This window comes from Cynoglossus semilaevis, chromosome 19 (genome assembly GCF_000523025.1).
Source record: "Cynoglossus semilaevis isolate Cse_v1.0 chromosome 19, Cse_v1.0, whole genome shotgun sequence".
Lineage (NCBI taxonomy): Eukaryota > Metazoa > Chordata > Actinopteri > Pleuronectiformes > Cynoglossidae > Cynoglossus > Cynoglossus semilaevis.
Window position 1 is genome coordinate 6110511 of NC_024325.1, and position 22078 is coordinate 6132588.

The window sequence follows — 22078 nt, forward strand, 5'->3', positions numbered from 1 at the left end:
AAATATTTTGCACAGTGCGTCCAGAACATGCAAATTAATCTGCATGCTAGCAAAAGAAAAGTCCTTGGTTTCTGGGACTGCCCACATGGATTAATTACAGCTTGAACTATAAACCTCTCAAAAGTAGAAAATATTTTAGTTATTTAATTAAACCAGTATTAGTGCAAGTTTACTTTGAATTGAAATTGATCTTACAGTGTAGCCAACTGTACTACTGACAGGTACAGAAAATAAAATGAGCTCTCACACTAGAGGAAGATCCCTCTATCGTATCATTTCTGGTTTCATTTAGCTAACTTATGGCCATGTAACACATTTACATAAATATTGTGTGTATACTTCTGGTCACTCCATCACTTGGTACAGCATACCTTCACCAGGTAACATCCTTGAAGATAAAAGGACAACAAGAAAACATCACTAACTTTAATAGATTAAACAGAATTAGTCAATTGTATTCAATTAATTTACAAATTAAGAAAACCTGTATATGAAGCTTTACCAAAATGATTTTTGTCATTCCACAGGTAAAGCACAGCTACGTTCCTGTTTCCATTCAAATTTGAGGTGATGTTTCCATAGCAGATTTATTGAAGTCTAACCATTGAAAGTAGGGAAATCTATCATAATACCGTATAATATTTGAGGTAGAGAAAATGGTAAAGGGTGGTTGAAAAAATAGAACTAGAATATAGCAACAAAACTTACCAAAACGTCTCAAAGGTCACTTTGGTAAAGGCACCTGTTTTATCTAGTCAACATGTAAGTGAAAGTGAAATGTTGTCATGGATTCACAGCACACCACTGCACACAGTGAAATGTGTTCTCTGCATTTGAACCCATCACCATAGTGAGCAGAGGCAGTCCAAGCTGAGCACCCAGGGGGCAGTTTGTAGCGCCACTGCCATGCTAAGTGGCACCTGACGACTTTGAACCTGTGACCTTCCGGACACAAGTCTGCTTCCTTAACCACCCAGCCACCGCTGCCCCGCATTGAATCTAAATAATGTTACAACTCTTTTCAGCTTTTCATCAGTTATTTTTAATATTTAGTTCCTTATGTTAAGGGAGATCTGCATTACTGACCCCTGCACTACAGTTTCTGGCAGAGGTAGACCACTCCAGGTATATATCCTTCTTCATCCTCTGAGACAGCCCTCTCCCACTGTTCTATGAGAGTGACTGCTACACTGGTCCACAAACCCTCATCCTCCATCTTCTTGATTTCCTGTTCCAGGCCGGCTTTATATTCCAGATTGTCCTGGTTGGCTCTCGTTGTCATGCAAACGTAGCCACCTAGTGGATAAAGAATGACAATGCAACATAATTTTTGTCAGGGAATGAGAAGACGACGGACAACCAATGATTTTTCTTTTTTCTTTTCACCCCGTTTAGTGGTTTTGCAGAGTTCTCTAATGATAACATGCGGGACATGGCCAATGGACAGAGCTCCAACCATCACAACAACGTCAAAAGTCTCTGTTGAAACAAAAGAGGCAAACAAACAAAAAAACACACTTGTTAATGCGCCGAATACCATTTTACAGAAGATGTGATGAGATGTGTAAGATGTGTAAGATACAAAACAAAGCAATAAAACCATTGCAATATGAGATTCAGGGAGAGTTCATTTTGTTTTGTACCCGTACATTATGTCTTGCATGTAACATGTAAAAAGAAGTATCACCTTTGACTAACATCATACAGTTGAATGAAGACTTTGTAAAAGTAACTATTACCTTGTTGAAAAGGCAGCGGTTGGTCCCCCAGCACAGTCAACTTCAGATCTTGGTACAGATTTTTTTTTCTGGCCATCTCCAACATAGGTTCGCAGGCATCAATTCCCACAAATTGTCGAAATCCATGATTCTTCAACTTTGTAACAGAATGCAGACATTGTAATTAAAAAAAATTAAATGTTGAACATGTGTTTGCAATCCCAAATATATCAGCCAGTGTTTAAAGGGTGCTTTTTGTTGCACTTTTCTTCTCTGGTTCAGGACATAATCAGAACAACACTGAGATTTCTGTCTTGTTAATTTACCACTTTAGCAACTAGTCCTGTGCCACAGGCCACATCCAACACGACGGCTGCCTCACGGTCTCCACTGAAGTGACTGGTGATGGTGTCGGCTGCAAAACGTGGTGCACGGTATTCCAGAACAGCAACATCCTGTTCAAATACGTTTTCCAATTACAATTCTGTGGTTTGAAGACAATATAAAAAATAAACTGCACTTCTCATGCACATCACTTCTGTACTACTTTCAAACAAAATACATTGTCCAAAACAAATAATTTTTGGTACATAAATACCTGTTAAATATTGGGCTGACATAGATGTGTTCCCTTAAAGACATTACCTCTTCATAAGTCATTGCCCAGGAGTTGTAAAAATCAACCTTCTCCTGACATGTAGCTCCCTCATGACAAGATAAGACAACGGCTTTTACCCGTTCAAATGGATCAGCAACTTCTGACATCATGTAGAACCTGTTTTATTTTGGGGGGAGGGGAGGGGGGGGGAGATGACAGTTGAACCAATGTTGAAATGTTTTTGTGGTTCTTAATCATAAGCCTAGTGATTGTACAGTAGATAGTATGGCACATGCAGTGAACCTTTGGTATCCCTACAGTACAAAGTTTGTGCTGTATAGTCTTGAGGTCTGTCAATGCATCTGTAAATTGCATGTGGGTAAAGCATTGCACAGTTAATCATTAATAAAACTCAGATAAAAATCACAAGCTGGAGAAGGTGACCTAGAAGACAGTTATACGTACCGTATAAATTAAGCCCCAATCAAACTAACAGTTTTTAAACTGGTTGAATCACTGTAGGTTTTTTTTTTTAACAATCATCCTCTTCAACAAACATTTTTTTATTTTTGACTTTCACCAGCTCATGAGTAAAAGGCCAGACATCCTTATACAGTATATGAACATGTGTCCACTTCTGTTGTTGAGAAGCTTTGCCCAGACAACATGCTATGTAGCACACCAACGTGATCTACCTACATTGATTTTTGATATATATTTAGCCACATGAGCTGAATATACTTCATATATACCCACCATAGCTGTATGGCAAAATATGAGTCAATAATTGTATTGTTGGTAAAAAAAATAGAAATTAATATTAAAACATTTAATATTAAAAAAACTTTATTTTTTATTTTAATTTTAATTGCTCATGAGCTGCCTGTACTGCCTTTGTGATCTACTGGTAGATCCCGATCTATTTATTGGGCATCTATTTATGTAGTACTCTACTACAGCAATGCATATTTTCATTACTTCACACAATAAACGGCACACAATACTATATAAAAAATTAAAAATGACTTGAGCTTGATTCGGCCCTGGCAAGCAGTGCACAGTATTATGTCCTATCATATTAGTGTGGCAAAGTATCACATTTATTAAAGTATGCAAATCATCAAACTAAAATCCTCCAATCCTACTAAACCATCCAGGGCGTGTAGTGTTCTGATAACGTATGCATAACTGATAGATACATATATCAGACAGAACAATACTTTTTTGTAGTTTCATTAAACTGGTATTCTGCTACTTTGGCTACTTTACTGTACACGTGTACAAACGCAACACGTACAAACAAAAACAAATATACCTTGTGACCGTCTATTGCTTCTGACAACGACCCAGTAGCAACTTCCTGCAATGGTGACGATATCCTGACAGACTAGTAGCAGCTTTCGTCCTTCTTAGAGGCGTTTCCTGCACGTTTTGTCCTCCTATGTACGGGTTTAGAAACTGGACCTATTCATGGCCGCATTTAATCAGGACTCGCGTCACTTTCATAGTTAAAACGCTCTTCTTTGTTTTACAGTGTTATTTATATGTGCGTGTGTGTAAGAGAGAGAGAGAAAGGTATTGAACTGTATTAATGAAAATGACTCGTTGGATGTAGACCCCAGTCCTACGTCTACATACATCTACAGTTCATATCCTCTACAGATCATAATACATAAACCTTCTGGCCAAAACATGCGTTTGTTCTCAGCAGACGTAGCCACCTAGCGGACACAGGAAAGAAATGTTTGACAAATGCATCTGCTGTACAAACGGAACTCATGTAGCCGATAAACAATATTTAATTTAAAATAAATAAATACACGTTTTTTTTCATAATTTCAAAAACAAATGTAATACCATCTAAATCTTTGGTACTGCTTTGCCCTTAGTTTTTGCTTCCGTGTATTTAGTCCATGTTAATTAAAAAAGTTTTGGTAATAATAAATAATAATGTAGACAATGTCACTTCAATTAAACGAAACATTTATATTATTTGAGTTTCTACTCTGTGGAATCAAAGGTCTTATTCTAAACTTAAATTTCGGACACACTTGAACGCAACAGTTGGAATTCCAAATTTCTGCGCATGCGCCTTAGCAATGTTCCAGCCTGCTGTTCATGTTCCCACCTGTAGAGTGGGAGTCAAAACAAAAATGTCCAAGAAAGTCCCTGACTTCTCTGCGCAACGCTAAACAGAAACACAATCTGCCTTTAAATTAACAAAAAATATTTTTTTCTAGATAAACTTTAACCATTTCTACATTAGCTTCCTTTCTGTTATATAAATCATGGAGATTGAAACGTTTCGCTCTTTTTACGACTTGTTTTGGTCCGTTTTTGTGGCATAGCTGGCTAGCTAACGGTTCATATCTGTTAGCTTAGCGCTGGTCTTCCAAGCAAGAAATCCAGCATCTTAGAGCCTGAGGAACAACGGGAGTTTCAGGTTTTACTCTCTGGTAACGACTATTGACTTAATTTCTCATTCAGATAGTTTTGTGTATATGTTGGGCTTTAAAAACAGCGATTATCGATTCTTCTCTTTGTCCAGGGATTGATTCTGTACAGACATTTATAACTGATAATTACATCGTAATGTGTTAAATGTGATTTTTAGTGAATCTATCTCCGTACCCTTAAAATGTCATGGCTTAATTCTGAACCATAAGCATATTGCGTCTTCCGCAGTTTTCTGAAAAAAGCCACCCATTCAAAATGTCAATCCTGGGATTAAAGAAGAAACAGCCAAAGACTTTCAAAGTCAAAGTCATCACAATGGATGCTGAAATGGAATTCAGCTGCGAGGTATGGATTTCTTTTAGACGCATCTCTAAAATTATTTATGAGTTATCCTCATAGTTAATAAGTGTCCCGTTGTTTAAAAAATACATTGAAATGGCCATGTAGACAGCTCTATTAAAAAAACTGGAATTAACCCAAAGATAGTACACAAGAGAGTTTTTTCCCTATAATACATTAGCAGTACAATTCTGAAGTGTGGCTTGTCAAGCCATGTCATGCAACAATGCAATGTAATTTTTATATTGTAATATAACAATATAATAACAACAATAGAATTGTTGTGTTCTGCTTGTAAATTGCCAGTGACCTGTAGTAGTATGCAAACAGTGTGTTTTCATCAGTTCTACTTACTACTTTGTTGTCTTCTCATTTTTCAGGTAAAGTGGAAAGGTAAAGATCTGTTTGACCTGGTGTGTCGCACCGTTGGTTTAAGGGAGACCTGGTTCTTTGGACTCAGATACACTGTGAAAGATACTTATGCCTGGCTGAAACCGGAGAAACAAGTTAGTAGATGACTGTACATTTAATAAAGTGTTATTATGCATTTCCTTATATTAATACATTGAATGTCCATTTAAAATCTTTTATCAAACTGATTTGTTGTCAATCTCAATGCAAGAGTATTGCTTAGCCTCATGTTTCCTTATTACAAGGTTACATTTTCAGACTGCTTGTTTAGTCTAAGGAACTCACCAAAATCCTAAAGATAAATTGTACACAATTTCAGAGGCAGGAATGAAAAAGTGTTTGTTGATTTTCTTTCTTGTCTTTAATACCTTATCATCTCAGTGTCTATATATAATGTATACATACAGTATTTATTATTATTAATATTATGACTAAACGTTATATATAATAAATACTTTAAAATGTTCAGTGTACTTGAACATTTTAAAGTGTTGGCTTTGAATCATCTTCTCTAAACAGCTGGTTCTTAAGAGTTTTTTTTTTTATTTGTTTATTTAGGTCCTGGACCAGGAGGTTCCCAAGGACTCTCCAATAACATTTCACTTTCTGGCTAAATTCTTCCCAGAGAAAGTTGAAGAGGAATTGGTCCAAGAAATTACCCAGCACCTATTTTTCTTACAGGTATTAACGTAATGTTATTTATGCTGTGTGTTAAATGTTTATTTGCTTTGAGATTTTTTTTTGTTTAAACACATTTGTGCATCTTGTCCTTTTTCAGGTGAAAAAACAGATTTTAGATGAAGAAATATTTTGTTCCCCAGAGGCATCTGTACTGCTAGCATCTTATGCTGTCCAAGCAAAGGTAAAGGATCAGTGTAAGGTTGAAGCAAAGTCATGTTTATTTATACATAAGCTAATAAGAAATTGCATTTTTATTTTAATCACAGTATGGAGACTATGATCCAAATTTTCACAAACCAGGCTTCCTGGCTCAAGATGAACTGCTGCCAAAAAGAGTAAGTATTTGGTGCTGTATGTGGTTTTGTTCTTCTGGGTAAATGTTAATGTTTGGGGTGTTTTTTTTTTTCTAACACAAGGTTCTGATGCAGTACCAAATGACAGCTGACATGTGGGAGGAGAAAATCACAGCTTGGTATGCTGAGCACAGAGGCATCGCAAGGTAGGACTGACCTGTGTGATAAACACAAGAAGTAACTGTAGGCCTGTTAAGAGATTTAATTGCAAAACTGAAGAACACATTTTAAAAAAATAATTCTAGTGTCAAAAGATGGGAAATAGACATTAATCAAAAGCTTATCTGTAAAATACTATGTGGCCATTTAGGAGAAAACATAATGACACGCTCCTTATCTAAACCAATACAAATATTGTAGACACAGCATAGATCACACTGCAATGTTACAAGGGGAACACTCAACCTTCCTTGGCTCTGCTGATAAACTGTTACCAGAGATATTTAAATATCTGCTTTGAGACAACTATGAGTTGTGTGATATATTGTTTAAGCAATACATCATCTGATTACAGTGACAGGCCTAAGTAGTCCTTGACTTGCTAGGTGAAGAATGATTAATGTACCATAGCTTTCCTTTTCATTTCTGTAAAGAGATGAGGCAGAGATGGAATATTTGAAGATCGCTCAAGACCTGGAGATGTATGGTGTGAGCTATTTCAACATTACAGTGAGTATGAATTGCAGCTCTGAAAAATCAGTGACATGAATTGTCAATTGCCTTTATTATTTTTTAAATACAACAGCAAAAACTCAAGTCATTGACAAATTACACTGAAAAAAAACAAAACAAAAACAACCCATCTTCAATGTTCTGTTTTAACAGCAAAATAAAAAGGATACTGACCTTTTATTGGGAGTGGATGCACAGGGTCTCCACATTTACAGCCCCAACAGCAAACTCAATCCTAACAAGTCCTTTCCCTGGAGCGACATCCGTAATATTTCCTACAGTGAAAAAGAGGCAAGTACATGTCTGTAGTTAGGCCATAATGGAAAGTTCTAAACAAATAAATAAAATAAAATGACCATCCATTTCTCTTGTAGTTCACAATCAAACCACTGGATAAGAAAAAAGATGTCTTCAAGTTCTACTCCTCTCAGCTGCGCGTCAACAAGCTGGTTAGTTTTCCTGTGTGTCAACAAAGATTAAATGTTTATTTTTGCGTGAAAATTATATAAAATGTGATGTTGGTGGTTTTCTGTCTAGATTCTGCAGTTGTGCATTGGTAACCATGATCTGTTCATGAGGAGAAGGAAGGTAGATTCTATCGAAGTGCAGCAGATGAAGGCTCAGGCTAAAGAGGAGAAGGCCCGCAAGAAGGTCAGCATTATTGCAGTCCATTTAAAGGTGGATTTCAGTTCAAATAATTTCACCACTGATGATTCAATAACATTTGATTGTCTTTAGATGGAACGTCAGATTCTGGCACGAGAAAAGCAGATGAGGGAAGAAGCAGAACGAGCCAAAGAAGAAATGGAACGGAGACTTTTCCAGTTACAGGATGAGGCTCGACTGGCCAATGAGGCACTGGTGAGAGACATGCTTTTTTTGTTTTAAAAACAAGTGACAGAAATGGTTATGGAGTCCTCATTAAAAGACAAGACAATTCAGCATTGAAAAAGGTTAATTATTTTATTATACAGCCAAAAAAAAAAAATGAAATCATTGTCTTCTTTTCAGCTGCGATCTGAGGAAACTGCAGACCTGTTGGCAGAAAAAGCCCAGATCGCTGAGGAGGAGGCAAAGCTTTTGGCCCACAAGGCTGCAGAAGCCGAGCAGGAACGACAGAGGTTAGAGGTCACTGCCATGAAGACCAAGGAGGAGAAGAGGCTGATGGAGCAGAAGATGAGGGAGGCAGAGCAGCTGGCTGTGAAACTGGTCGAGCAGTCAGAAAGGAGGTGACAGAGTGTTTTAGTATGCATATAACACACAGCTGTTCACAATTTAGCTCACAATTTTGTTCATGTCACCACCTGGCTCAAACAGCAGTGACAAAGAAGTGAAACCCCAACTTTCACTAGTGTAGACCAGTGAAAGATGACAGAAATAGCACCAGTTCCAAAGCACAAACTTCCAAGCTACACAGAGCAACTTAAACAGAACTTACCAAACAAAGGAAGGAGTAGTGAAGCCTCCATTTGTTACCACTTGACTAAAGCAACAGTTCCAAAGAAGGGCAGCCACGCAGGTGACAAACCAGGTGAGAGAGTGAGAACAGTGAGCCAAGGCCTGCTTTATGGCCTCCCACTGTAGCTTCCTCAGGTGTGCTGCATCTGTGACGAGGTTGCAGCTCCGCCTCCCAGGTTCCTGCAACACAGGAAATGACATCGCCCCAACACATGACCCAAGGCCAGCCACGTTCACAAAAGTATCAATACTAAAGTTCTTTTTTCTCTTTTAATAGCTCTGTCCTCATCAATAGTTATAGGTAAAGATAAAACAGATCGACATTATAAACATCACATTGTATTACTAAAATATCTGTAGTTATGTTGTTATGAGTATTTCCCTTTATAAATACATGATTCTCACTACTCTGTGATATACAGCACATTTTTTAAATTTTGCAATGTAACAGACAGAAGCCTTGAACTAAGCAAACCTCTTGTTCCAGGTTGAAGGAGGCAGATCACCTGAAACAAGACCTGACAGAGGCAAAGGATGCAGAGCGCAGAGCCAAACAGAAGCTGCTGGAGATCACCAAAACAACATATCCGGTACGGTGGTGTTGATAATGATTTTGTCAGCTAAATATATTTTTGTGTATGGTTGTTTAGACTGTTTAGACGTTGAGAGTGACTTCAATCCAATATCAAACCTAATGTCAGCGTACAATCTGATATTAGAGCTCAGTTTTTCTATTGTACTGCGTGTGAAATAAGAAATAAGTCATGAGCTGCAGAGTTCTCTTTAGCAAATTGCCTGTCCACCTACTCCCAGCTAATAGCGGCTTACTCACCGCCCCCCGCTCCTCCTGAGGCGTCAGACTCTTCATACGAATCAATGCCTTCGCGTCTGGACTTCAAGGACTCTGACATGAAAAGGTTGTCCATGGAAATTGAGAGAGAGAGGTGAGCTCAAAGTTCAAATATCCTGCAGTAGCACCTTAAAAACAGTTTGTCTGTGCTTACGCCTGCTCAAATACTAACAAACATTGTATGATTTTAAAGACTCGAGTATATGGAGAAGAGTAAACACCTGCAGGATCAGCTGAAGGAGCTCAAGTCTGAGATCGAGTCTCTGAAGCTGGAGGAGCAGCAGCAGCAGGCCAGTGTCTACAGTCTCCACAGTGAGGCGCGGGGTTACGTTCAAGAGCCTGTCTACTTACCTCATAGCAACGTACGTATGGATAAACCGTCCATAGTACTCAGTTACCGCCTCAGTGCAGTGATGAACTGAAGGATTTTATTTTTCACATTGTTTCTTAATTTCTATATAAACTCCAGCCAATAGATATTTAAAAACAACTACTCTCAATGATCGTAGACATACATTTTATGATCATGAGATGAATGACATTAAATATTGACATCCATTATTAATACGTCTATCATCTCACCTGAATGATAATTTTATATTTAGAATTGTTCATTGATATAATCTTCCTAGTATTTCAAACACTTGAGCACGAACACGTCACAGCTGGAAACGACTCATCATTTTAGACTGAAAGTCTTTTTTTTTCGTAGCACAGAGCAGTGCTGTGTTTCTCTACTGAGTCTTTGTCACTGGAGGAAAGGAATTCAAGGGTTGGGATGTTCAACACGTCCAAGATGACACAAAGTTACTATTGTACTGGTTTGTTTACTGTGATTAAAAATAACTCTTGAGTTTCTTATAAAGTCATTCACTAGTGATCAAATGAACTCATTATCCACAGACCACAGAGATGTTGGGACTTTGGTTGTTCGCTTCTTTTAGCTACATATTTAAACACCACATTGGGGAAGCTGATTTCCAAACAGCTCAGCCTCACCACAAACAAACTATGCTTATCACTCAAATACTGTTTTAGCCATCAGAGGCAGACGAACAGCTCAAAAGTGTGAAGTCCACAAAGAAGCCATGATAGCAGCTAAGGCTAGACGAACCACCACAGGTCAGTTTGTGTTTCTAAAGGCGCTTTCACTGACAGAGAGTGACAGCCGTGATTCACTGAACCAAACTGTCTGTCCCGAGTGTGGTTGGCCACAGCAGTTTAACATAGTTGTGTTGTCCAGAGAGTGGCTGACCACAAGGCACCAGTAAAATAGTAAGTGAGCCAACATGTCAGCACACCCCGCTCTGCTGGTTTTGAAACTTGTACAGTAATGATGAACCTGACCTGAACCTTGTTTTTATTTTGCTTTGTCCTGCAGCGAAACTCTGCGTACATGTCTCAGATGGCATTTTTCGAAGAGGTGTGACTGTTGTCCGGCAAGAACTGAACGGAGAGACCTCACCGCTGTGATGCAGTATTTTGTCAACATTGTTTTTGTTTTGTTTTCTAATCATCCAGAGACTTAAAGAACACACTCCATGTCCTTCTGTAATATGCCACAACAAATCTCCCAGCAACAGAGACATCAACCATGTGTAGTACTCACCACATTACTGTATGTGCCACGTGTTAAACCAGTTCCAGGTTCTGGTGCTGAAGAAGGCTGTGAGCCTGAAGAGAACATGTGCTTGGCTGTAAGGTGCAAGAAGCCAAAAAACCCTTAAGAAGAGTTACCAATCAGTGCCTTCACAACATTAACAGACGTTTTATTTGGAGACTTCTTCCTTTGGTTGAGGAGAAAAATCAAAGTCATATATATATATTTTAATAACATTGACTTTTGCTAATCTTCATTTAAACCAGCAAATTTATTTTCTCTGACCTGTGTGTATTATCATGTCTTTAACACTAAACACAAAAATGATATATATATATATATATATATATATATATACACATCAGTTAAAGTAACCTGCAAGAGACCGAACCACTGTGGACTTTCTTTAAACCTTAAATAATTATTCAGCCCTAAACAAAGGGTTACTTTTCTCGTGTGATGACTCCATAAAATTTCAAATGCAGTTTTTGAGGGTTTTTTTCCTTTGAATTTAAAAATATTGTCACACAGTTCATCAAGTGCCTTTAAGAGCTTGATGGCGACAGTGGACGTAGACGTAGTTTATATTCTAAAGCTCGTGCTCTGCCATTTCAACTGTTTTGTATATTTTCTGAACTCTTGAGGTGCTCTGAATTTCTCATTTACCATTTTACTTTGTAGTGCTTCTTTTAACCTGCGCTCATGTGACTAGGCGGTTGGATTTGAAATCATTAACTCCACAAAAAAAACCAACAACAAATAGATAATGTTGTGGTTTTTTTTTTTTAATATATGTACTCTTTTTTTTTTCTCAGGGCCGTTGTTGGAGACAATCACTGCAGACTCGGTGTTTTCCCCCCTGAGATAACCCTTACTTCCCACCTTGTTTAGATCAATAATTACCCTCATTGTGAATAACTTATCGTTATGTTTTGAAGTTACAGAGTTGGGTCATGTGAGTGAACCTTTACTAGACTACACTCCTTTTTACATTCTTAAAAAGGGAGAGGCTCCTCGGCAAATGCACAGCCAGAGATTCTACGTGTGTTTATTTGAAGCAGTGGATTTGATACTGACGTTTTCTATGGACTGAACAGCCATAACTGATTGATTGTTTACTGCATTTATGACTTGCTTATCAATGCGGTTGAGTAAACGCTCCTGTGCTTAAATGTTCAAGTGGAAATATTTATATTTCTTGATGTGAAAAGAGCTAAAGAAAAAAAATACAATTGAATTTGAATTGAATTTCACCTATGTTATCCTATTTTAGTAGCAAATGGAATTGGATAAATTTCCTTCCAAGTTAAAGAAGTGAAGTTTTTTCACATTTCAATAGTCAAAGAAAAAAGAATGAACCCCCGTAACAATTCTGTTTTTTTTTTTTTAATTATCCCCCTTGGGAATAAAAAGGTATCCTGGAACTCAAATACACTTGCCAGGGTACAGAGGTACAAAACCGAAATAACAAAAACTGTTGAAGAAATAATTTGTAGGTGAACACTATTAGCGTTACAGCCAAAACACCAGTGATTAAAGTGCAAAACCAGCCAACAAAAGAGACCAATTAAATACCACTTTGGTTAAAGAGACTCCTTTAAGCCGCACTGTGGTCAGGTAAGGACAAACGGGACACAACACACTCAAAAAAGTTATGTTTTTGCCAGGAAAAAGGAAAAAGTTGAGCAGCAAAGAATACTGTCCAGGAAATGAAACAAATGAAGATTTGAAAAATAAAAAAAGGAAATACATTTTTTTAGAATCATTTTAAGTATAGCTGTTATCTATAACACATCAGAACACACAGCTGCTCCTTCACATACTGTCAAACTGTCACTATGAATATTGTAATTGCATTTAATATTCAGTATAAAAAGAACGTCTGTTAGAATTGAGGATTTCGACAGTAGTTTTGATGCACAAACAGTGTAACTACAGACACAACAACTTCACAGACTCAACACATCATTATAAACACAGTGGTATTTAAACTGCTGCTATAATTTTACATACACGTAGTTTTTACACAGTACATTCCTTCTGCTGCTCCTCAGCAGACTGAAACTCACTGAGGCCCAGATCCATGAGTGACCACATGGTGGGAGTGCTGCTGTGCAACCAAATGTTCTAAACCACAGACCTGTGGCCTGCAGTGTCAACATTTCTGTTGGATTTCTAGGACCAAATCAACTCTTATTTCCAGAATTATTTTTTTGCAATACAAACCTACTACCCGAACCTTTGTTTATGCATTTGAACAGAGAAAATATATTTTAAGTTGAACAGTCTAATTATATTTATTAGGGATGAACAAATCTGGAGTTTGGCTTCCGTAATACATGGGTTTAGGAATGTCCTAAGTCTGTGTGGATGTGATCATTTCAGGCGTTTGTGATTACTCTCTCTTCTGGGCTTTAATGCTGGTAACTCCCCGTCACAATCTACAGCTTTTAATATTTATCACAAGAGACTTTGGGGGTGGGGGGGTCATCTTGCATCACGTTTCCCGGGAGTTTATGAATAATGTCCACAAACGAAGGTTTGTGACTTTTAAAATATGGGTCCCCAGAAAAAAAGTTTGGGAAACACTGCTTTAAATGATTCATAAACAGGTATAAATTGATACAGTTCAGCCATTTAGTAAATGATGTGAATTATTACACGTGTACCAGGGCATCATTTCCTTTAAGTTTATGTGTTTTTTTTTAATTATTATTATTATCGGCAATTCTCTTTTGAACATTTTGGACTTGACAGATGACATTGATACTGTTTTAAATAACCAAAACCAAAAACAACCTGACAGCACCACTGAGTGAAACTAATTTTGTATTCTTTACACATCACTCCCTCCCTCCTCTAACACAGCACTCATCCTGTGTAAGAACACTCTCTGTCAAACCTGTTTGTCCTGGTAATTCTTTTTAAAAAGGGCAGGAAATGGACTTTCTGATGCCTGAAATGTGTCCACAGAAAAAAATAAAAGTTTTAAAAAATCTACCTACAGTTCTGATCTGATGGTGATATTCATTTATTGGAAAGTTTATAAAACAAAACTAAATAAAACAAATTTAAAATATAAAACCACATTTCACAGTTGTGACAAAGGTAAAATAATGCTCATCAGTGAAACACTACATTCAAATGTATGTATTTGGATCTTCAAGATATATCTAATGTAAAGTCAGGAAAACGACAGACTGAAATGAGGAAACATGTCTGAGGTAACTGTTCCAGAGAGAATTCTTCTTCTCTGCCTCAAAATAAAGAGAAAATTAAACCATGACATTTTAAAACTACTGGCTAATAAACTTAGCAACATTTGAACTTTTACTATACAGCTGTAACATACTTCACTTAACACAGATTTAGTGCATGTAACATAATGAAGTGTAACATATTCACACAGTAACTGTGGTCCAGTCCTCACAGTAACAGCACGGTGGAGTGTAAACAGGATTATACTTCATTTTATGATTCGTCCCCTGAAAGCACAAAAAAGTAAACAATTTTCCAAAAGTAAAAAGTCTCAGTTCAAATATCAATTTCAACTTGTATAAAAGTGAGTGAATATTATAAGTAGGTTCTTGCTGGATTGGCAGATACGTCCTCGTGGTCATGACTGTCATTTGTTTCTTCCATTTCTGCGTTCTGTAGCTGGGACTTTGTGGACAAGGCCTCACTGTTTTCAGATTTCGTTGACTCCGGCCTCTTCATCTGAGACTTTGTCGAAGGTGCCCACGATCTTTCCGACTCCCCGGGCTTGTCCTCCCAAGGATGCCTGGTGTGCAGCTGAGACTTTGTGGATTCTCCGTCTGAAGTCTGAGGGCGAGAAAACATGGCTCCCACGGGCTGAGACCTAACTGCCGGTACCCTGCTGGGCTGAGATCCACCCTGGCTGGACCGGTTGGAGGAGCGGACGACCACGTAGCGAACGGACTGATTTTTGTCTGTGTCGTGGGCCTTGAGTGGACACGCTGAGCTGATGAACAAACCTCCTCCCAGCATGAGCAGGATGGAAGCTCCCCAACCGATGTAGAGACAGGCGCCAAGTTCCCGGCGCTGGGCATCTATGGATGCGCTGTAGAACTTTCTCACCACAGCACCAGCTGCCCAAGACGTAGGAATCAAACACAGCAACCCTGTAGCAATCAACACTGCTCCTGCAGCCACAGCCACCTTGCCTTTAGCTGCTTCTTCTTCATCCAGGAAGCGGGTACACTTTCCACCGATGAAGGCCAGAATGAGGCCTACAGCCCCCGTAACGATGGCGAGGACCATGAGCGCTCTGGCAGCCTGCAGGTCAGCGGTGAGGGCCAAGAGGGACTCGTAAGGCTTACACTGGATCTGGCCCGTGCTCTGGACCACGCAGGTCATCCAGATACCCTCCCAGATTGTCTGGGATGTGACTATGGTGCTGCCCACAAACGCTGTGACCCTCCACATGGGAAGCAGGCAGCTGAAGATGACACCTGCCCAACCCAGAAGGCAGAGGGCGCTGCCTAGCATCTGTGTCCCCAAGGAGGCCATGATGAAGAAGAGCTAAGAGGTTCTGACAATGTAGAAGTCCTATCCTCAAGTGTCTTGGTTTTTTTTTTCTGTGAATCTCCTTTTTTCGGTGGTGCAGTTTTCTTCGTCAGTCTTCCTCACCCAGTGATGCAGCAGTTCTCGTTTGTCTTCATTTTGCTCATTTTCTCATTTCCTATATTCGCCCAAGTGCACAGCGTTTACATGAAGAACACAGATCCCTGCTGACTGTTTCCACTGTTGACCCAGTCACCGGTGTCTTTTACTTAACAACAGGTGTGTCTCAGCCTCTGTTCACCTGCTGCTCTGCCTGCAACTCCGCCCCTCCCCCTTCATATATGTAACTAATGCTCTGTCCTTCCTTCTCTGTTTATTTTCCTACCTAAAGCAGAAAGAGAGAGAGAGAGAGCTTGTCTTCCCTCACCTGAGCGACTGCCTCTGTTCCACTGGGCAGGTGCCGATGCAAAACCTCAACTACTTGCAAACACAAAGAAGGGAGGTGCTGAAGCTGTGAAACTATGACATCATCTGTGCCGTCCCTCGTTATTCTTTTTGTCATGCGACTATTTTAGAGGAGACGTGTGGTTGAATGGAGCCAGATGACGGACAGACCCCTGACCAATGAACGCCACAGATTTTTGTTGTTGTTCTGATGTTTCGTTTGAACAATTAATAATAAAAAAATTAATGAATAAGTAACTTTTGAGAAACACGCTTTATGGTCATCATTTGTGCACGTTTGTATAGAGACACACTTGTACTGGCCGTTCGAACACAAAAATGATGTGTGCACGCACAAAGTATTAGAGTAACAGAATGAAGATGAGAAAGTGGAACACAATATCCTGGGAGAAAAGTAGGCACTTCAACAGTGCAGAACAACCTGTTTTAACCACATACACCCCCCCCCCCACACACACACACACACACATTATACACTAACATACGATAGATAGATAGATAGAGTTCCTCAGAGTTCCCTTTGGGAAATTTAGGGAATTTGCTTGTGTATTTTCATACACAGGATCAGTCAGTAGCAGCTTCACATATACAAATGTCCCATGAACTTTTTTAAATGTGAGTCTGAATGATATATATATATATATATATACAGTATATATATGGTGCAGTATGCCCAGAGTGGACATGCTCAGACTTGTTGTTAGAACCGTTTTCTAAAGAAAACAATTTGACTGTGTAATGGGTTAAACAAAGGGGTTGTAAACCAGAGCCCCCAGAACAGGGGCAGCAGAGTGACGGTTAATTTCAATACTCATAGCTCCAGGCGTGTTCCTTTAACAGGGAAAACATTGCTACAAAGCTTGTTTGTAAAGATTCTTCCAACACACCCGAAAAACCAGAATCTTGGCACCCGTGTCATCACTGCGACCGCGACTGTTTCTCCTTTAGATCAAAGAGACTTCGAGGTGATTTTAATGAAAAGTAAAACTCGCATAAGACAAAGATGTTTTCAGAAGAACTGTGAAGAAATTCTGTTTATTGCAAAAGGATCAATTTGAGTCAGAATGTGTCTCACAGTAACAGCATTGAAAGCTGTAATGTTTAGTACACAACGGCACAGAAACAAGCAAAAAGGTTGACATGTAAAACATGGCAGTTACAAAAGGACCTGTTAGAAATGATATAATACACTTAAAAACAAGTCAGGTCAAATAAATACAATTTTAATAGGAAATCCTTGAGGTCATATGTACAACGGGAATTCTTTACTGTGATACTATTTGTAGAATACTGAACTGGATTCATGTGTTGGCTCAAACAGAAGGTACCGTTAAAGGTCCACTCTTGTTTTGTTGCGTCTTCATCTCTTTATGTGAAGCCGTTGACCTTCTACACGTAGGCCTTGCTGCTCTCCACAGAGCGGGCTTTCAGGTACGTGGCATTGTAGCTGCTCTCATCTCTGGGGGGACAGGAGCTGCAGAGGAGACCCCCGCCCAGGAACAACAGTCCTGCGGCTCCCCAGCCAATGTAGAGTGAAGCCCCCAGCTCCCTTCTCTGAGCGTTGGTGAGGACGGGGTTGTAGAAATCCCGGATGATGGTGTGGGCCGTCCAGCAGACTGGGATTAGCACCAGCAGCCCTGAGATGATGAAGGTAATTCCAGCAGTGATGGCCACCTTGGACTTCTGCCTCTCTTCGGAAATAAAGTTGGTGCATTTGCCTCCGACTATGGAGAGAAGGATCCCAAAGACGCCGATGATGATGGCGATGACAACCAAAGCCCTGGCAGCCTGCAGGTCTCGAGGTAGAGCCAGCAGGGAGTCGTAGACTTTACACTGCATCTGGCCCGTGCTCTGGGTCACACAGTTCATCCACAAACCTTCCCAGATCACCTGAGACGTGACAATGTTGGCACCGATAAAGGCCGTGACCTTCCAGGTGGGTAGAGCGCAGATGACAATGTTGCCCAAAAAGCCAATGAAGGCCAGGGCTATGCCCAGGATGTGTGTTCCACCAGATGCCATTCTGAAGCTCAGTGTTGCTGATGGACAGAGTGGTAAACGAGTGAGAGAGCAGAGAGGCAAGTGGTGCTTTATATTGTTTTCTCAGAGTGGAAGCTGAGAGAGTCTTGCTCCAAGGTTTTTGTTGTTTACCCACAGGAGGGGCTCTCTGGTCAAAACTGGTTTCGTGGAGTGATCTCACCCGACCACATTGTTTCACAATATTAGAGACAAGAGTTTCAAAGATGGAAACTAAATACTCTGCCATATAATGTTTTTTTTATAAAAAGAATTACAAAGAAGATCATGGGTTATTTCCAAATATATTTAAAATGACAAAATTGGTTTTCAGTTTTCTTTGTATTCTGATTCATTTTTATCTGATTTGAACCCTACAGTTTGTTAACCATCCAAATTAGGTGGATCTGAGGTTAGGTTTTTTTTTTAATCACAGTAAACTAAAGTTTGTATACCTTTGCTTCTTTGTTGTGGTTACAAAACCTTTTAGAGCCACTTTAAAAAAAATATTTAAGTTTAATTGACTCGTACCTGTTACTTGCCTAAATTCTAAATTTTATCCTCCATGTTACCTTTAGCCATTTGTTTTTAAACAGATCAAACTTTTTTGCCTGAAACTATTTTTTTTACTATTTACTATTATTGGCTTTTGTTATTTTTATCTAATTATTAATCGGCTTACTTCAAGGAATTATTTTTTTACTAATAATTAGATTTTTCAATAAAATAGTTTCAATATCTGACTCAGAAAGTAAAAAATTGCTATTGCTAAATGTTTGTTTTGTTTCTAAATGTTTTAATTCTAATCTAATTTGTTGGCTAGGTTACTAATTTAAATGCATTTAAACCAAATTCTTAAATGTGATCAAGTCCAGGTAATTACGAGTGACCAATTATTAGTTAATTGTTCAACTTCCACGTAGGGTTTGATCATACCTGGATGTTTCAATCACATTTCTTTGGCTTTAGAGTCATGAATATTTGACACAAAGTCTTGAGCTCAGATACTGTTTTGAGTAGTTTCACTGGGGACTATTAAGCTCTGCTTCACTCTAAGCTGACTAATTACTCATCCTAGGCCAGTATCTTCTGTTGGACCTCAGGCCTTTTAGAGGCTGTCATCATAAACTACACTGTCAGGGGAGATGGTATCCTCCTTCCTGCCTTCATAAAATGGCTGTAAGTATTGCTGGGTGAGGGGAGCCCCACCCTCCTCCCTCTTTCTTTGAATCACCTTACATTATGATGTTTGCTCCTGTGGCTGAGCAGGTGATTGAAACCAGGACCAAGACTAAAGACCTCAAGGGAGAGTCCTCCACTTGACGATCCTGTTTGGAACGTAGGAGATTTTATGCTCATGCCAAATTTGTTTATTCACAAATCTGACAGTAAATTTATTTCCAGCTAAACAGTGTGAAGTCAGACACAGTCGAAAATGCAGCAATGAAAAGAAACCATTAGCGTTTTATTTTTTATTTTTTTTAACTTGGCATATATTGAATATTTATGCAATTGGCATTGTGTACAATTCTAATATTTAAAAAAAAATAAGCTATGATTGAAACCAGAGGAATGCTTTTTCTTTCAGTTCTGATACAAACATCAGCTCCAGAAAAGTTGGTACACTCCCTGAAAATGCAATGAAACGGAATCTGTTTAAGCTCTCTGGAACTTTCTTTTGACAGACAAAAGTAGAGCTGTCACACATTGAAAATATCCAGCCTGTCACGAATGCTATGATATCTGACCAGCAACGAAACTGAAATTAAAACATTTTTCTATTTTTAGATAACGTACCCTCTTTCTAAGCATTGGCATTAGAGATATATTTTGTATAATTGAAATTAAAACTTAACGTAAATACAGTAACTCATTTCAACCAGAATTTTCTTTTAATTAGGTCAGTGCAGGTGTCACTAGTCTGTATCAAATATCCTCTTCATACATTTTAAAATTAAAAGAAATGTTCAGCTTCGTTTGTTAGAATGCCGCTCCGAAAAGAACGTAAAGAAAGACACTGCAGAGCTGCGAGGTTGTCTAGCAACAGAATTAATCATTTTAAATCTTAGTTAAATATGATGCAAATTATTGCAAATTTTAAACATCAGTTATTCAGTCACTATTTAATCCTGCAGTGTGCAACACAGCCAAGGCCAAACACACTATGGACCCACTGTGCCACGGCCCCGACCCTCCTGTACCGTATACAAACACAGAAAGGCCGATCAAGAAACAAACAAGGAAGTGCAATTTAAAAATATGTAGTTTTTGAGCCACTAGCAAGCGGGAGTTGGGCGGTCTTTGAAGCCCATGTAAAGCACATTTATCTTCTCTTGCAGGCTTTCACTTTCCCCCCCTCACATGATTAAACACAGATACGCAAAAATAAGAGGAACAGAGTTTGTCCACTTGGCCTATAAATCACATCTTCATAAATGTCATTTATTCACACTACACATTAGCGTGGCTACATTGCCTTTCCTAGAGTACCAAAATATCTATACAATAGCTTTATCATCCAGTCTTCCAGAAATAAATCACAGATTCTAGCAAAAATAAATTCCTCCTTCACATGTTCACTAATGCTGCACAACTGAAACTGAAAAAAAAAAAAAAAAGTTCCCCCAACAAAAGCATTCATTGCGACCTCAGCGCCTGTAGGTGCCACACAGTATCCCTCCTCCAATGACAAGCAGAGCCCCAGATGCCCAGCCCACATAGATGGAAGCGCCCAGCTCCCCTCTCCTCTCATTGGTGGCCAGCGGGTTGTAGAAACCAGTGATAATGCTGTGAGCCGACCAGCTGACAGGAATGAGGCAGAGCAGCCCGGCCACAATGAAGACCACACCTCCAGACACACCAATGTTGGTTTTGGTCAAAGAGTCCTCATGAAAGAAGTTGGTGCAGCGGGCCCCCACCACGGTGAGCCCCATGGCCACCACACTGACAGCAATGGAGACACAGATCAAAGCTCTGGAGGCTTGTAGCTCCTGTGGTAAAGCCAGCAATGAGTCATACGCTTTACACTGCAAATGTCCCGTACTCTGGATCACACAGTTCATCCATATTCCCTCCCAGAAGACCTGAGAGGTGACAATGTTTGCTCCAACAAAGGCGGTCACCTTCCACATGGGCAGAGCGCAAATCAAGATGGTGCCACAAAAACCCACAACTGCCAAACACACAGCGACAAGCTGAGTCTGCATGGTGCAGAGAGAGGGGGGAAAAAAATCGTTTTAAATTTAAGTCCAATTCATATCAAAATCCAGAAAGAGTTTGGTCAGGCAGAGGATCCAACCGCTAAACAAGTTGCTACTTTGTTTTGCCGTTTTGTGCATGCATGTGGGAAAGAACAGAAAAAGGGAGGGAACTCTGCAAGTTTGCAGATCAGGTTTCTTGTTTGTCCTGATTACTGAACAGGTGGCTGAACAAGAGAATGAACCTGTTAGAGAAGCAGTCATGCTTCAATAAAAAAATAAAAATGCTTTCTGTGCTTAAAAAAAACAAAAAAACAAAACAACAAAACATGTTACTATGGGTCAGAATTTTAGGACTGTTAAATTAATTAGACTGCTACTTCAGCATTTTGGGAGAATTTAATTAGACTGCTACTTCAGCATTTTGCCCAGATGCAGGTTGAAGGCAACAATACCCGTGTTGACCCAGTAGGTGGCAGTATGAAAAAAAAGCAGAGCACTACATATTTTAAAATGCAATTTAAAATGTTAAACCTAAATAGTAAATTAGATAGCATTTTATATATTTATATTTAAGAGGCTTGTACCATGTTTGACCCCTAAAGCTAAAGCAGCTAAACAGAATTTAGCAGTTTCATTTCATTTAAGCCAGCTGGATACTTGTTAGCATTAACTTTGACCATGATCAGCCTCAGCACCATGACTTAATCTTTCTGAAGCACTTGGCTTAAAAAGCTTA

At 39.1% G+C, this 22078-nt stretch overlaps 5 protein-coding genes across 7 annotated transcripts; 1 reads left to right on the forward strand and 4 right to left on the reverse strand.

Moving 5' to 3' along the window:
- Positions 1 to 411: 411 nt before the first annotated feature.
- mettl27 (methyltransferase like 27) lies at positions 412 to 9136 on the reverse strand. 3 transcript variants are annotated; one of them, XM_025065763.1, is made up of 7 exons: positions 8668 to 9136; positions 7404 to 7504; positions 2364 to 2493; positions 2045 to 2173; positions 1740 to 1875; positions 1387 to 1479; positions 412 to 1296 (listed from the first exon to the last, which is right to left on the reverse strand). In XM_025065763.1, the coding sequence occupies exons 2-7, from the start codon at positions 7436 to 7438 to the stop codon at positions 1094 to 1096; spliced, it is 726 nt and encodes a 241-aa protein (XP_024921531.1). In that variant the 5' UTR covers positions 7439 to 7504; positions 8668 to 9136; the 3' UTR covers positions 412 to 1093. The 3 variants fall into 3 exon arrangements, with proteins under 3 accessions (XP_024921531.1, XP_008330757.1, XP_008330756.1); XM_008332535.3 differs by lacking the exons at positions 7404 to 7504; positions 8668 to 9136 and adding an exon at positions 5467 to 5597; XM_008332534.3 differs by lacking the exons at positions 7404 to 7504; positions 8668 to 9136 and adding an exon at positions 3632 to 4198.
- On the forward strand, positions 4433 to 12382 carry nf2b (NF2, moesin-ezrin-radixin like (MERLIN) tumor suppressor b). The gene is made up of 17 exons (XM_008332533.3): positions 4433 to 4772; positions 5002 to 5118; positions 5493 to 5618; positions 6082 to 6204; positions 6302 to 6385; positions 6471 to 6539; positions 6621 to 6703; positions 7151 to 7226; positions 7383 to 7520; positions 7604 to 7678; positions 7767 to 7880; positions 7968 to 8090; positions 8241 to 8458; positions 9175 to 9277; positions 9501 to 9631; positions 9731 to 9899; positions 10919 to 12382. The coding sequence occupies exons 2-17, from the start codon at positions 5029 to 5031 to the stop codon at positions 10964 to 10966; spliced, it is 1770 nt and encodes a 589-aa protein (XP_008330755.1). The 5' UTR covers positions 4433 to 4772; positions 5002 to 5028; the 3' UTR covers positions 10967 to 12382.
- LOC103395006 (claudin-4-like) lies at positions 11938 to 16456 on the reverse strand. Its single transcript, XM_008332536.3, has one exon. It carries the CDS (start codon positions 15665 to 15667, stop codon positions 14711 to 14713), a length of 957 nt encoding a protein of 318 aa, XP_008330758.1. The 5' UTR covers positions 15668 to 16456; the 3' UTR covers positions 11938 to 14710.
- A 640-nt stretch (positions 16457 to 17096) lies between these two features.
- On the reverse strand, positions 17097 to 18391 carry LOC103395007 (claudin-4-like). Its single transcript, XM_008332537.3, has one exon. The coding sequence runs from the start codon at positions 18146 to 18148 to the stop codon at positions 17516 to 17518; it is 633 nt and encodes a 210-aa protein (XP_008330759.1). The 5' UTR covers positions 18149 to 18391; the 3' UTR covers positions 17097 to 17515.
- Positions 18392 to 20246: 1855 nt separating this feature from the next.
- Positions 20247 to 21725, reverse strand: LOC103395008 (claudin-4-like). The gene has a single exon (XM_008332538.3). The coding sequence runs from the start codon at positions 21346 to 21348 to the stop codon at positions 20791 to 20793; it is 558 nt and encodes a 185-aa protein (XP_008330760.1). The 5' UTR covers positions 21349 to 21725; the 3' UTR covers positions 20247 to 20790.
- Between the last annotated feature and the right edge of the window lie 353 nt (positions 21726 to 22078).

Excerpts from the sequence above, each read along its gene's own strand:
- LOC103395007 (XM_008332537.3), bottom strand. The coding sequence starts at position 18,148 with ATGGCATCTGGTGGAACACACATCCTGGGCATAGCCCTGGCCTTCATT.
- nf2b (XM_008332533.3), top strand. The coding sequence starts at position 5,029 with ATGTCAATCCTGGGATTAAAGAAGAAACAGCCAAAGACTTTCAAAGTC. Across the intron at positions 6,704-7,150 it reads GAGCACAGAGGCATCGCAAG|AGATGAGGCAGAGATGGAAT; the intron begins GTAGGACTGACC and ends ATTTCTGTAAAG. Across the intron at positions 8,091-8,240 it reads GACTGGCCAATGAGGCACTG|CTGCGATCTGAGGAAACTGC; the intron begins GTGAGAGACATG and ends TCTTCTTTTCAG.
- LOC103395006 (XM_008332536.3), bottom strand. The coding sequence starts at position 15,667 with ATGGCCTCCTTGGGGACACAGATGCTAGGCAGCGCCCTCTGCCTTCTG.
- mettl27 (XM_025065763.1), bottom strand. The coding sequence starts at position 7,438 with ATGTGGAGACCCTGTGCATCCACTCCCAATAAAAG. Across the intron at positions 1,876-2,044 it reads CAGGACTAGTTGCTAAAGTG|TTGAAGAATCATGGATTTCG; the intron begins GTAAATTAACAA and ends TCTGTTACAAAG. Across the intron at positions 1,297-1,386 it reads CTGCAAAACCACTAAACGGG|GTGGCTACGTTTGCATGACA; the intron begins GTGAAAAGAAAA and ends TTTATCCACTAG.
- LOC103395008 (XM_008332538.3), bottom strand. The coding sequence starts at position 21,348 with ATGCAGACTCAGCTTGTCGCTGTGTGTTTGGCAGTTGTGGGTTTTTGT.